Source organism: Lepidochelys kempii, chromosome 8, assembly GCF_965140265.1.
Source record: "Lepidochelys kempii isolate rLepKem1 chromosome 8, rLepKem1.hap2, whole genome shotgun sequence".
Classification (NCBI taxonomy): domain Eukaryota; kingdom Metazoa; phylum Chordata; order Testudines; family Cheloniidae; genus Lepidochelys; species Lepidochelys kempii.
In genome coordinates, this window is record NC_133263.1 from 7,291,047 (window position 1) to 7,305,944 (window position 14,898).

A 14,898-nucleotide genomic window follows, 5' to 3' on the forward strand; every position below is an offset into this window, starting at 1 on the left:
TTTCTTACTTTAAGGACTATACAAACCTCCCCAGTAGCTCAGAGGAAGACAGCGTGTGTGAGCCCTCTGGCTGCTGTGAAGAGTCCTGTGACCAAGGAGATAGCAGTCAGCCTCTTCTGAAGAGCAACAATTACCAGTTCTGTTAATGTGTAAGGTCAAATTTGGATGGATCTTCCCCTATCCTTGCAAAGGACTTAGTCCCTCTCTTGGCTAGAAGGCAGGTTCCTCTTGCTCAGTGTCTCATCTCTGTGCTTTCTAAAGTGTGAAAGAATTACAGAACTCCCCACTTGAAAGGACATCATTAGAGGAGCTAAGAGCCAAGACTCATGCATGGTCCCTACAGTTGTGTTGAAGCATAGCTCAAAGTCACCAGGAATGTTATACATGATCCATGTATATGAGGAGATGATCAGATCCCCTTAGAGTCTCTCACCAACACTGGTAACATACAGGCCACTGATGCAGTCGTCCTGACAAAGCACTTCCTAACTCCATGCTAGCCGTTCTTGCTTGGCTGGCTCTTGACTCGTAAGAAGTTTCCAAAGGCCAGTTTTGCAGGCTGGTATGCATGTACCATGTATTGTTCTACATGGATATGTATTGCTGTGCACCTATAATGCAATCCTTGGGTTTCTGTATGTGAGTGTATGTCTGGAGGCACAAGAGCTTCAAAGTAAGCCGCTTTAACTCCTAGACAGCCCTGCCTTTTTCTTCACTACTCTCCCTCCCTCGCCTCACGTTACAGAATATTAGTTATAGCTGAAAAGCTTCTCTCTAGCATTAAATATGTGGCAGACCCCACATCCCAGCCAAGTGCAGGTGAGGAGTCTGCATCTCACTTCACTCGAACGGCTGCTGATGTGACACTCAGCATTACAAACTTTGAGAGAAGAGTCCCTTTGAACCATGACTGCTCCAAAGGGTGAATGTCCTCAGGTGAAATATGAAGTATGACCATGCTCTCTTTAAAAGAGTCATGGAATGTAAATCCCCATCAAGGAACCCTGGAAACAGCTCAACATCACACACACACACACACACACAAAATACTGTATGTTTGAATTACTGAACAATTAATGTAGCAACTCAGCAACTACTGCCAGTACCAAAACCATTGTGGGAATGTTTTAAAGTAGATATTGATAATGTTATACAAGATCATTTTTTTATAAGCTAAGGCCCTGCGGCCCTCCCAGGAAGCTTTTCTAAATCTTTAATTCTTTTACTCAGGGTTACTAATTCTACACAGCAGCCTAGTCTATATTAGTGTAAGACTTCTGGTCAGGGAGTCTCTAATGAATGTTAGCCTTACCCGACTGCATTGCCAAAATATATTATATGACAGGGTATATACACTGACTTGGCTTAGGCAACTGTTACTGTACAATAGCAGCTATATAATTTGATCTTTATCAGACTACTACTATCCATTACTTTGTGGGCCGTTTTTAATTAAACTTTACACTTACATGTTTAAAGTGTAAAGTGCAAGTGCTTCTTGCACCATGAAGATACATGGTTTAATCCTATGTTGAAGATAAATTATTCCTTTCCACTAACTAAATACAAGCTAATGTATTTCCACTTAGCATTATAATGATGAAAATATAATTAACATGATTAACACAGCAATGTTGTCCATTTTTTCTTCTCCAGAGAACCTCATAGGAGTCTTTCCTCCCCTTCCCTTCAGGTGTCAGAGAAAGGGCAAAGCCTAGCCAGTCACTCTAGACCCTACTGATTTGCTCTGATAATTATTTAGGTAGCTAACTAACCCCTTTTTTCCAGTTGTTGGAATGTTGACTTGATTACAAGCTGACAAACTTGTTAATTGCAAGCTTCTTTTGAGCCGAGGTGCTTATCTGTTATTGGGAGAAGTAAAGTAATGGAAGGAGGAGGGGTGCAACTGCAGGATATTTTCATTCATAGGTTAAAACACTTTTGGGAAGAAAATAGATGAAATTATGGTATTCTGGGTAGAGTGGATGCCTGGCTGAACAGGATAGGTTGGCATATGAAGGGAGAAAGTGCCTCTTTACCTCTGCTGCCTCCTTCAGAGTCTGTTCCACACCAATGCACAATTGAAACAGCAAAAAGCTGAAGATGAAAGTGAAATGATTTAAAAGACCCACATCAGCACTGAGGGAGAGGCTTACTGGTGAGATGTCATCTGCTCAATTTCCCTCCTACAAAACTTTTTCATTATCAGAACAGTACAAGTAATTGTAGAACTATAAGCTTGTATCAACCCCTCCTTTTCAATGCTGTATCTTAGCTATATGGGAGTGCTCCAATGCTAATTCAACCCTTGTGTAACTGAGTCACTGGAGTTACACAAATGAATGAATTGGACCTGTTGCGCAGAATGAAGTCTAGGTTTTGGTTCACTGTACTTCTTGCACCATGAAGATAAGCAGACATCAGTATATCTCCAAAAGGATATTTATTTTTAAATATTGTGTTCACCCCAGAAGAGCAGCTCGATGATGCATAATCTCCCACATGAACATCTGAAATGCTGGGGAAGGGGGAACATTTGACTCTGACATTTGTTTTACAGTTAGACACCAGGATTAATTCTTTATCTCAGGGGCTGCCTTCTTTCCATTTAAAGGAGGTACACTATAATTGTATTTAAAAACACAGCTTTTTCTGAAAACCTCACAGATTCAGCAGTGGGGGTTAGGAGCCCAGGTAGCTTCTGTATTTGCCCCTTTCAGAACTTAGCGCTACAGAGAAGACCAAAAACTTTTCCCCTAATTTCCCCTAATTTTTCCTCACGTGAAGTTCATGTAGCTGTGAGAAGCTGGCATGCCTCTGTGTCAGCAGCACGGCTAATGTATCTGTCAGACCACACGACTAATTGGCAGATTTACAAGCTTTTCCCATTAGCTATCAGAGTCCTTAGGCTGTCAAATGTCAATAAAAACGCACTTTGCCACATAGTTTCACCCAAAAAATTGGAGATAATTTATTAAAATTTATCACTGACTGAAAAAAGTCACTAATGTATTTTATAATAAATTAACATTTTTAAACAGAAAAAACCCCAAACCATAATTACTGCATTTGCTCATACTTAATACATTTATGTTTACAGTATGGTACTCAGCAGGTTCCCCTTCACAGAAGGAAATTTTCATCTACACCACAAGTCTCTTATCCACTCTTCTGACCACACCAGGAAAAGCCTTCCTGGACGTTTTCCTGGATTCCCACCATTCCAGTATCCCACCTTCTACCTTGTTTGAGCCAGACCAGACGTGTATATTTTGAGATTTATGGCCAGCAGCAGAGAAAGGGTGTCAGTGGGCAATGCAAGCAGCTATACAAACAGGATTTGAGCTGCTGTTTAAATATGTTGGAGGGAAGGGGGACTCAGCCTGTCTCGTCAAAGGAAAACAGTGAGAGCAGTGTATAGATAGCATGAGACCCATTTAAATTTTACAGCGCTGTGGGGATAATGGCAGGATGGGTTACCACACTTTGCAAAGGCCCAAGAAAGCAGAGAAGCTGCAGCCCCCTCAACCACAGTCTCAGCAGAGAAAGGATTATAAAAATCTCTCTTTGTGGGCCTCTCTGGTTATGTTGCATTCATTGCCTCGTTACTGCTGCACAGATGTCCTTTGCCATTCAACCCCAATTGTAGGACAAATATGAATTTTCCTTGACGTCCGTGAATGGGATGTAACAGCTAAAAGAATAAAGTGCCCAAAAAAGAAGTGCGTGGAATTTGAGTGCCTCACTGGTTTAAGTTGTTGCTACCTTAGATAGCTCAAAGCAGTCCTTAAAGAAGTTTGTTAGCCCTTGGCTAGCCAAGTCAAGGGCAGCCCATCAAGTTCAATGCTTAGGTAATGCAGATAATCAGCAACATCTACATAACTATTACTGCTCCTCCTGTTAAGGGACTAACAGTCCTAGAAACTCAGACACACCTCTCCACACGCTAAATACCTGCACTACTGCACTGTTACTGAACCCAGGACAACAACAAGAAACATCCACCCCTCGTGACTACTTAACTCAGTCCTGGGCACCAGCGCCTCCTGGGAGGCTACCCAGACATGACTATTTTAAAGCTGCAGGCCACCCAACATGATCCTTTTGAATGCCTAGCCAGATGGAAGGGGTGATTCCAAAGAGGGAATGTCAGTCTACTATGCTAATCCATTCAAACTTGGACATTTTCATCCGCCTTTCTTCCGTCTACTCCTGCTCCCTCTCACCCAACCCTGTATTGAGGATATTAACAAGGTCAGCAAACAAGATCCATTGGGGCGGGGGGGGAGCACGCGGGGGAACAAAAACCCAACCCTGTACTTTTCTATCTCAGACATTCCCAGGGACTAGAAACGGATCCCCCCTTCACTCCATCCAGCTGCTGTGTGAGAACAGCCCATTGCACGACAAATCATTGGGTCCAAGAAGCACCTTGGAAGGGAATCCCATCCTGTAAGCAAGAATGTTAATGGAACTTATGCTCACAGCAGCACTCATGATCCTCTGGAAGCACATGGCTCTTTGGTCAGTGTAAGCAGTCAAAGTCAGCAGTATCACAGCTTCTTTGTTTAAAAAAAAAAACAAAAAAACAAAAAACACTACCTCAATTAAGCCTGGCCAGTCTGCCAAGACCTTGCAGCAGCCCAGCATACCATCTGCATGGTTAGATAGGGATTAATCACCAGTTAAGAGTGGTTTATTCAGCAACCTCTCCATCATCTTCCTGGTTCTCTTCTTCCTCCTCCTCTGTTTCTGTCTTGATCTGTGCCACTCCCAGTCGGTACAGCGTGTCCCGGATCACCACCTCACCAGGCTGACAGCTCTGCACGATTTCATGGATCTGCCGGTTCACGATCTCCCTGCTGGTGAAGAAATCCATCAGGCGGTTGTAGAGGTAATAGTGGGTCGCGTTGTCGAAGGTGATGGGCCTTTGGCGGACACTGCTGGTTTTGCTGTCATTGATGGCAGTGATGATGGCACTGTAAGGCTCTAGCTCTTGGCACAGTGAGATGGAACGGTGCTGAGCAGTTGGACCACTCTGGCTGTTCTGCTCTGCCCCGGTGTGAACAATTCGGCGGGCTGTGGATTTGGTGACTGGATGCTGGACAGAGTGCTCAGCTACAGTCATATCTACACTGTAGTGTTGGTCTAACAGCTCCGGGCAGGATACACACTGAGGGAGAGATAAGAATAAAGATTGCACACAAACCAGCTGAATGCTCAGCAGTTCCCCTCAACCATGCCTGATCCCAAAAAATAAGAAAGCCCTAAAATTTCCCTGAATTAAAGAGACTAGAATAATGACCTGGAGCAGGATGGAAGCAAATATACTTGGCTTGCCCCAAAAGTCCTAGAAGGATGGGTCCGTACACCCCATTGCCACCACACAGCAGCTCATCAGTGATGTTCTCTGACTCCCCAGCCTCCCTATCAGGTAAGTAATGACCAATAAGAAGTTATGTTATACAGGGTACACTGCACTGTCCCCCTTAAAAATGTGTCACATCTCCACAGTCCGTGAGTTGGATAGTTATGGTATTCAAGAGACAGACTGCGCTGGTAAACCAGCGACTCTGTGAGGAGTACAAATGTCATGCAATACAGACAGTAGAATTAGTCTGTAACTCTCGTCAGGAGCAACATGAAAAGTGAAGCCACAGCACTGGGCAGGTCATGAAACATGCATTTCCAAAGGTTCGGTCATCTTAATAGGCAGAATGTGGGGCTCAAATCTCCAAGATTAGCCTAGTAACAAAAGGTTGCATAAATCACTCGCTTTTTTTTTTTTTTTAAAAAACTTCACATTAATTGCACACTACACAATACAGATACCAACACTAAAAATTCCTTATATCCTCACAGACAGCATAGACTGAACAATGTAACTAACCGTTGGGGGCTCCATAGGATCAGAGAAGCATCCCTGGTTTTTCCCCCACATCTGGACAGTCAGGTCAGGGCAGCAGATATCGGCACACAATGCCACCGAAGAAGCCATATCCACCACATAGACTGGTGGCCAGTGGCGTGAGGAGACTAGTAGGTCCACGTGGTCCCGGGCAGTTTCCCCTCTCACAATGTACTTTGAGCCACACACCACCTCGGAAGAAAGTGAAGAGGACAAACATGAATTTTTGGTCTGGTGCATTGCACTAGAGCTGAGAAAGGAGAATTTCTAAGGAACAACAAAGAATATAGAACAAATCCAGTGTTACACTTCCTCTCCTCAGTGCGTCTTGAAACTACCTGACTCAGCAACCTCATGTTGTTTCAGATTTTCTCTCTCCTCCCCAAAAAAGCTGACTGTATCCCAGGCAAGGAACAATAATTTCCAATTCCACCTCTATGGCAGAGTCAAAAATTCAACACCAAACACCCTCTTACTACTAGGCAACATGGCATGAATGCTTCTGGAAGGCGAAGTCCACCCCCAGGAGAAAATCTGGCTCATCTTTCCTCACCCCTGAGTGTGGATAACAAGAACCCAAAATTCACTACCTGCCTACTCTCAGCCTCCTGTTTATTCTTCCAAGAGGAAAAAAAAAAAAAAACCCACATTTTGTGGTAGGTCATCTGTCAGTCAAGTTACTGTCTAAGAATCTGTCAATCACATCTTATAGCCACAATGCAGTTTCTAGTTTGCCTTACCTGATGTGGACACACTTTGTAGATTTTTCCTCCTGTGTGGTGGACTGGGGGTTGTTTGGCATCTGCCCCATTCTGAACAAAGTCATAAAGAGCCAGGAGGGAGTAACAGAGCTGATTCTAAGAACAGAGAGACCAAGAGAAAAGCCCGCATTTAAATTAAGAATCAAAGCCTGGGGCTCTCCAAAGAAGGTCATGGCTGTAAGTGAAATATCACAGAAGTTGCATTTAAACACATGGTAACTAACAGCCTTTTAATTCATTGCTCAGTACCGTGAGGATGACAAGCAACTCCAAGATGAGAAGCCCACAACAGAGTAATTATAGGTTTCCATTTTCCAACCCACCAGGGTTGAATTTTTCCCCCATGTGTCAATTACCCTGTAATCTGCAGGGTCTTGTCATTTCTAATCACCTCTTTCCTTCCTAAATATAGTGGAGCGAAAAGTTACTTCTCATATTATCATTCTGAATAACCATCATCTCCTCTTGTCTTACAAGAAGGCATGAGAACGGTTCCCCTTCCAAAACTAGATGTGGTGGGGGCATAGCGGGGGACAGGGAATAGGCCTGTTACCTTCGTGTCTGCTGCCCCCCAGGGGATGCTGCACTGTGTCAAGAAATACTGCAGCTCTTCCTCACTATAAGAGTTGATCTGCTCCAGTTTGCAGGATTCTTCCTGAAGCAGCCTCACCAAAGCACTCCCACTACCTGCAGAAGCAGAAAGCACTCTCAACACCCACCCTCAGAAGGGAAAGGACACCATGTAGTTTCTCCAGAAGTGGATGGATTGTAGCCAAGAAACACAAGGGAAGTCAGTGAGGCTACAGTGAAAAGGCAAAATATGTGGAAAGTCCCAGAACCAAAGGTAAAGCCCAGCCTGATCCTGAACTATTGAGTCAGCAGATGTTTATGTTTCTAATGAGGTTTTCTGGGTTCTGATAGCATCATGACATTTAACGTGCACCAGTTCTAAGAGTCAGCAGGACCAAGTCATCCAAGGAGCACTCTCAGTCCCTCCAAATATTCTTAAATAATTTGTTGGGATTAAAGTGTTAAGTGGGCATCAAGACAAGACCAGTCTGCTGCATTCTCACTGCACAGCAAGTCCCTTTCTTTTAAGAGCTGGCCTACCCTTTGGCCTACCTCTTCATTTTTGTCTCCACAACTCTTTTTCCACCCAGGCCTGCCTGCATGCTGCTCCTCCACTATGCAGTGCTGGCTCCCAGGTGCAGCCCCTCTCCTAGGCCGGCCAGCCACTACCAAGGGTCGATGCTTCTGTTTCTCCACCGGCTTTCCGGCTCCAGTTCCCTCCCCCAAAATTGGCCACTACCCACCTTCTGCTTCAGGAGGGCCACATGCTACTATCAACTCTGCCCTGTGCCTTTTCCCCGGAATTCAAACTCAGTTCAGGAATGAAGAGGTTAACTTTTTTTTTTTTTTAAATTCACTCCCCCTTAGAATTTAATAAGCCCTGGGAGTCAGTTCTCTCCAATTCAAGGTAAAATTTCAGTGTCTCTGCTAACCAGAGTTGTAAGAAAAGAGCTAGTAATGGTGAATCCAACTCTGATGCAAGTTATTCACTCATAGCTCATTATTATATATGATTGAAACACAGGCTGTCCTGACCCAGCATATTAACAGCATTAACCAGGAGTAAATTTAGATTGTGGTATCGGAGCTATATTGCGCCCATCATCTTGTCCTTTATTCCTTTTATTCCCCATACAGACTTAAGACATGTCTCTCTGGTGTCTCGGCAGCAGCACAAAAAAGGTACTGTCTGCAGCTACAGAATACAAGTTTTCACAAAACAGAACAAAGAGTATTCTAACAGTTTCAGCAAGTGCTGAGTGACTAATCTCCCTGTAACATTCTGAAAACACATTCTGTTTATAGACTTTGATGTACTTTATTTGCAGCAATGGGATGTTCTGCTGGAGACAAGATAAAGGGAAATTTAAGTGATCACAGCTAAGCATTCAGACTCCCCTGGGTAGACCAAGTCCCCCATTTGGGATTCAAAATTAGAAATACCAAAATTTGACCTACACATCCCTCTCTGGCTTTGGTGGATCTAAAGACTCCACCAGGAAGTGCCAAGCACTTCTCTTTAGAGCATATTGTGTAACAAAACCCTCAGTTCTTAACTGCAGATGGGTCACCTACTGGTATCCCACAGCAGCACCACCCCTAGCCAAAGCAGCCCTAGGAGCTCTATGGCAGTGAGTTACCTGGCACCGGACGTGCATCTAAGTTCTTGTCCTTCTCAGTGTTGACAACCACAGCTCCTCTCATCAGTGGTGGGAAGAAGGGGGCAACAATAGAGGCATCAAACTTGGTGATTGGGATGCTAGATGGGAACGCCACCTGCTCTATCACTTCTGTCTCCATTGTGGACCAGAAATCTTCCACATTTACCTCGCTGGATGACAAAAACTCTGGCCAGGTAAACTAACAGAGGTGAGAGAACAAACACATCATATATTCAACAGCACACATGCTTCATTTCTAAACAGCTCTGTATCCACTTGTGACTTGAAACAGAAGCATAAGGCTAACACGCACACTGTCCAGAGTAGGAAGAGGAGCCTGGGGTCTGCTTACTGTATTTGGGGTTGGAGTCCACAGGACCCTTCTGCCCTACAAGGATTCAGACCAATCTATTTTAGTTAGAAACAGGGTTTACTACATAGCACTATTCGTTTCCCTGTGTGTTAGGAAAACACTCCATGACACCTCAGAGAAACTGCTACTAACAAAATCAGAAGGATGCTTCAAAGTCAATACACAAGAGAATGGTTATCTGAGAGTTTCACTCAGCTCCCTTACACCAGAATCCTGTTGGCTCAATGGTGTGATCCAGTAGGACAGACCCTATTTTTCCAAACTGCTTATCTAAAATCTCTCTCCCCCAAGAGAGGACAACATGTGGACAGCATGGAGTCAGGCCACATGCTCCTGTTTGTCTAATATTTTCTGCTGATGCCTAAATCCTTGTGTGTAATGACTATGAATTACTAAGTTTAGACTGAGCAAATGTCTTCTTGAGACTTTACCTGGGGGCCTGCCCCTTTATGGCCAAGAGACCTGGAGATAGCCAGCTCTGTTTAATTAGCCCTGCCTTGCCACACCTGTGCTGGGGTTAGGACTTTAAAAGGGAGGAAGCCCAACAGTTAGGGGTTGGCTGCGGAGGAGAGCAGTTGAGCTGGGTTGTGGATGGAGAGCTAAGCCACAGGAGTGGAGCTAGCTTCTGTGGTGGGTCCCCTGGAACAAAGGGCTGGGCTCCAGGCAGGCTGTCCACAAGGGGAACCGGGAGCAGATGATGGAGAGGGGTGAAAGATATTTAACAGTGTTTTATTCTGGAGCTCTGCTGAGGGGCCCAGGGAGAAGCTCTGGGATATGCTCCTCTGCGAAAGAAGAGTGCAATTCTCATTGATTTAGAAGGACTTTGCTGCTGACTCAAAGGGACTATGAAGAGGCCAGCTGGGAGAAAACAGCGTGGGGCCTGTGTTACAGCTGGACTTGGATACCCCAGAAGGGAAGGGAACTCTTAAGTGACCTAAGGGCTAACCCACAGAAGACACAGATTAAGGAAACCAACAGGACGCAACCAAAGGGAAGGCCCAGCAATTCTGCACCCAGCCACAAGGAAGCGCTAACTGGTGAGTCACTTCTGCACATGTGGGGCTTGCTCGGGGATGGAACTATAGAACAGAGACATGCGTTAAACAAAAGCTGGAGGGAGATTTGTGACAATCTACCTCAACATTCTTTAGTGCCAGGACATTTTCTGCATTCCTCTGGGCTATCTCAATCTTGGGTGCAATGCCACAGACGCCACAGATCATATCATTGTAGTCCCGGACAGTGAGGCACTCAAAGGCCCAATAGCCATTGCACAGAAGCTCCTGGAGCTGACTCAGCTCCTCAGGACTCAGGGTTTTCTCTGTGAAGAAAAGAGCAGGTTACTTTTGAGGTCATTTCCATGGTTTACTCAAACTGCATTCACACAGCTTTCACTTCCTAACGCCAATGGAGACAGCACACTACTCACCAACAGAAAACATTTCATTACTCAGAGAAAGCACACTCCATAGATATATCTCCATGAAATTTTTGGGGAGAATTGATAATAAAGGTACTGTTTGAAATGGCTCTCTTTCCGAGTCCAAAGTCTCTCAGCAACAGGCCAAGTCTGGCTCTAACCGGAGTACTTTCTAAGGCGAGCTCTAAGAACAGCTGGACACCGAAGAATCTATAGTAGCTCTTGGAAGCAATTTTACTTCAGGGTGTCAGTGTCTTTCCCCTTGGAAATAGCCTCACAGAGGCAGCTGGACAGTTCCAGAAGACAGATTCATATAATGTTTCTGGATTCCTCAGAGAGAAGAGTATGACCATAAACCCCCCACTTAATAAAAACAAGCATCAATAGCTCAGAAAGACAGGCAATGACATGTTGCAAACAAGATGCAGACACAGTCTAATCTATTTTAAAGTGAAACATCCCCCAGGAAGGGTTTTTAGACAAACAAGGTTTTAAATTAACCCAAGTAACCCCTAGACAAAGCACTTCAAGAAGCAAAGAGCCACGTGTTCTGTTGCTTGAAAAGGAGGAAGTTAATGGCTATATGGGCCATTTTCTATCAAAGACTGAATGAATACAGGTTCAGAAAGAATATAACATTAAACACCTGTGTCATTGGTAGGCCTATGGCTAAGGATGGCTCTGATCTCACTTCCTGAAGACTATTCCCTGGTGCCATATTGCTTTCCCAGTCACCTGGACACTTCCAGCCACACCTCCATCTGTCCAGTGTGTGACATTCCATAGCTCCAATCACTCACCCCCCAGGCATCAATGATAGATCTCCCCTCCAGCCTAACCTAGGACCCTAGCTGCCTTCTCAGCCTGAACGCATCACACTGGGAAGTCTCCAGGCCAGCTGCCTGGTTCACCTGACTGAACAAAGAACTCAGGCCTTCTTTATTTTCCCCTTTCTCCTCTTTTACCCCCAACTGTCCTTGGCATTGCAAACAGATTAGCTGCCAGAGTAACCCCTTGTCCTGAAAGGAGTAGCCCTTCCTTTCTGCAGAGGAGACATTAAGGATGCCCGGGCAGAAGGGGGCTATAAAATGTTATATCCTGGGAAGATGGGGATGGAGCCAGTAGAGTTCAGGTGAAAGAGAGGGAGAGACAGTTTTTCCCCTTTCACAGAAGATGGCAGCCACCAAACAATACATTTGACTGATTGCTAACTAGAGCCATTTCCATTGGTCTGAATACTAAAAAGATACTGAATTCTCTGTTTAACACACACAGTAGAAACCTCTCTCAAAAACAAAATTCTACCCAGCTCAACAGGAATACATTAAACCTCAGAAGGGCTGAGTTTTATAATCCAGCAGTCACTTACTACTTTCATCTAAAATTAAACCCAAATCCCTCTCCACACAATTCTCAGAGAAGACAGAGGTCAGCAAGTTCAGAATAGCCACTGTTCCGAGAGAGGGCTAGGGGAGCACCTTACCGGTCTGTTCCTGCACAGATTCCAGGATACTGCCAACTGCCACTTTGGGATCCTCTCCAAGTTTAATATGGTTTCGGACAGTGAACAGAAGGTCCAGGCTCACTAACAACTTGTTACCCACGTTGAACAGGCCTGCAGTTTAACAAACAATACAGCAGTTACCAGGGAAGATTTAGAATTCCACAGACACCGAACGTAAAACACTTGTTTATTGCCAAACAAGTCATGCTGAGTTTGGTTTAGAAGGACAAATACATTATGTCTAGAAAGGCCTTCTGGGGTCTGTATTCCCTCTCCTTTCACTACAGCAGGATTAGCTCCCTTTTGAGTCTTGCCTTTAATTGTAACAGCACCCAGCCCTGCACTGCTTTACAAAACCTACAATGATCACAGCTTCAATTCCCTGAGCCAACAAGGACTAGGAAGCCCATGGAATTTCAGAATTGTTCAGCTGAGCCTGAGCACTCATGGTCTGCAACACAGAATGAATGATTTACTATTTGCATATACAAAGACAAGTGGGGTGTGCTCTCAGTCACTATCATGACGAACATATACCTCAGTAAGGAAGAGCAGCAGCTCACTTCTCAAACCAAAAATTCAAGTCTGGTAGGGTGGAAAGAAGAGATCTTTTCTGTACAAGGAGAACTCTTCTGTCATAGTCCAGAAGCCCTAGATTTCTAAATATCAGTCTCAATAGATTAGCCACTGATAGCTTGCTTTTTCCCCCTACCTGTGTATATATCCATGAAGCTATGCAAGGCCAGGCACTGCAGATTCAGACACACTTTAACCTGGGAAGTAACCACCTGTAACCGGTTAGCAGTCAGCAACCAGCACTCCTGTGGACCAGCAAGAGAACTGTAACATAGAAGCAGGCGGGGGTGGGAGGGAAAAAAGAAAAAACACATAATTATCCCACTAGCAAGCAACCACACCAGCCACTAGCTGAGAAGATGGGAAGGCAACTGATTGCCAAGATTCTTTCCAAAACCATCAGCCTGAGTTCTAACAACAGACAGAACCAAACCTAGGCTGAGCTTTGAGAATTTATGCACAACCCATCAAAACTATCAGGATCCACACAGCAAGCACTCTAACCGGCAACAAAATGAGAACAGGGAGAACATGTAGTATTACAGCACATCTATAATCCTGCAGCTTTACACTATTGCACCCTTCACACCTGCCTCACCGTGCACCTCACAAAGCATCAGAAATGGAAAAATAAAATGGGATTAGCAACCAGAAGCCGATGTCAAATAAGATTTAAATCTAGATTTAATGCTCATTCAACCCACTGAACTCTCCTGCTGTAGGAAAGCAAACCCCAAGGATGTGAAACTTTCATCTGAACCTGGAGAAACCAAGAGACAGCTCATACCCAATCTCCTAAAATATCAAAGTACAAAAACTGTCATAGGGACAAGTAATTCAATGGAAGAAGAGAGTTTAAGGTTGTGGTCATGCATCATACGTTAAATGAATGTGAATGCTTGAAGTTTGCTTGTTAGCTTTCAAAGGAGTGCAGGAGCTGTGATAGGATGAGAATCATTGCTGCTGCACTTCAAAAGAATCTGGAGTTAATCTCAAAGATGGTAGCTGCACAAGGATTAATATTTGTCTGCTTTCATGCCTGGAAACCTTGGTTCATTGGATGTTATCAAAAAGATACTACACAGGTTGACATGATGGCGTGAGAATTCAGGACTGAAGTGTTCTGAGTAACAGACATACTGCAGGTCAAGCAGAGCTATGAGAGGGTATAGAACTGGAGTAAGCAGGTGGTACTACAGGACCAGGACTGAGGTGGACGGATAGAGCTGTGGATGGAAAATTTACACACTGTCTGCTTCTGGATAGTATTTGCAAGTCCTTCACTTTCAGAAGAACAACATTCAACACCATCACCCATCCCAGATGCAGAAAGGGCCTGAATACATATTACAATAGTCTACTCCCAAACTCACATAAACATGGATGTGAGTAAGGCTGACCTTGGGAGCTAAGGGAAATGTGCACTTCTTACTGAGATGCAGGTTGCATGGTGTTTACAATGGCTTTCATATGGAGAAAATAAAGCAGTATTTTCCTCAAAGACATCTTTAATACAGAACATCAGATAAGAGTGAATGAGAGTCACAAATCTAAAACAGGATCTTACTTCTGTCCCCCTTTGAACAAAGGGCTGTTACAGAGGAGGCACTGCGTAGATGGAGACTCATAATAGTTTGACCAGGAGGTCTGCTCGATGGTGACCGTCTCCTCACTCACGTTGGACAGGATGAGCCGTGAGCTGTTGAGTTCATGGATGAGTGCGAAGACCTCTGCCAGTTCCGACTCATTCTCTGGAATTTGCATTACCTTGCGCAGCAGCTGCAGCGTTGATTGGCGCTGGACCTCTTTCTGGGACTGTGTTAGCGGTTCACTGGTGTTCAACACATCAGGAAGACCTGAGCTGACCTCCTAGAAAGAGAGCAAAATGTCACTTGGATTTTGTCAGACAAATGTGGAGTAAAAAGCTGATTATGAAGCCTCAACACTCCTGAGAGGTAGATAACTATTCTTCTCATTTTGCTGATAAGTAAACATATACAGAGATATTAAGTAATCTGTTCTTGGGCAGAACAGCATAGTACAGAATCCAGAAATGCTGACTCCAGTCCCCTGCTCTGTTAGACAATGCATTGTCTCTGCAGCTCATAGCTTTAAGGGCTGGGTT

The 14,898-nt window shown here is 44.4% G+C and overlaps 2 protein-coding genes across 10 annotated transcripts in view; one reads left to right on the plus strand and one right to left on the minus strand.

Annotated features, from left to right (window-relative positions):
- CSF1R (colony stimulating factor 1 receptor) overlaps window positions 1–3,709 on the plus strand; it is a 46,743-nt gene extending 43,034 nt beyond the window's left edge. For all 6 annotated transcript variants that reach the window (XM_073355345.1, XM_073355346.1, XM_073355349.1 and 3 more), the window contains one exon: window positions 15–3,709. In XM_073355345.1, coding sequence (XP_073211446.1) covers window positions 15–146 — 132 coding nt within the window. In that variant the 3' untranslated portion in view covers window positions 147–3,709. The remainder of the gene's footprint in view (window positions 1–14) is intronic.
- The window catches only part of HMGXB3 (HMG-box containing 3), a 64,103-nt gene that overhangs the window by 33,950 nt on the left and 15,255 nt on the right, over window positions 1–14,898 (minus strand). For 2 of the 4 annotated variants that reach the window (XM_073355340.1, XM_073355339.1), the window contains 9 exons: window positions 14,341–14,642; window positions 12,910–13,037; window positions 12,177–12,308; window positions 10,410–10,594; window positions 8,880–9,099; window positions 7,223–7,356; window positions 6,649–6,765; window positions 5,891–6,100; window positions 2,947–5,173 (listed from right to left, as the gene is read on the minus strand). In XM_073355340.1, coding sequence (XP_073211441.1) covers window positions 4,697–5,173; window positions 5,891–6,100; window positions 6,649–6,765; window positions 7,223–7,356; window positions 8,880–9,099; window positions 10,410–10,594; window positions 12,177–12,308; window positions 12,910–13,037; window positions 14,341–14,642 — 1,905 coding nt within the window. In that variant the 3' untranslated portion in view covers window positions 2,947–4,696. Of the gene's footprint in view, window positions 1–2,946; window positions 5,174–5,890; window positions 6,101–6,648; window positions 6,766–7,222; window positions 7,357–8,879; window positions 9,100–10,409; window positions 10,595–12,176; window positions 12,309–12,909; window positions 13,038–14,340; window positions 14,643–14,898 lie in introns of those variants that run through there. The other 2 variants (XR_012160199.1, XM_073355341.1) reach the window with 2 other exon arrangements.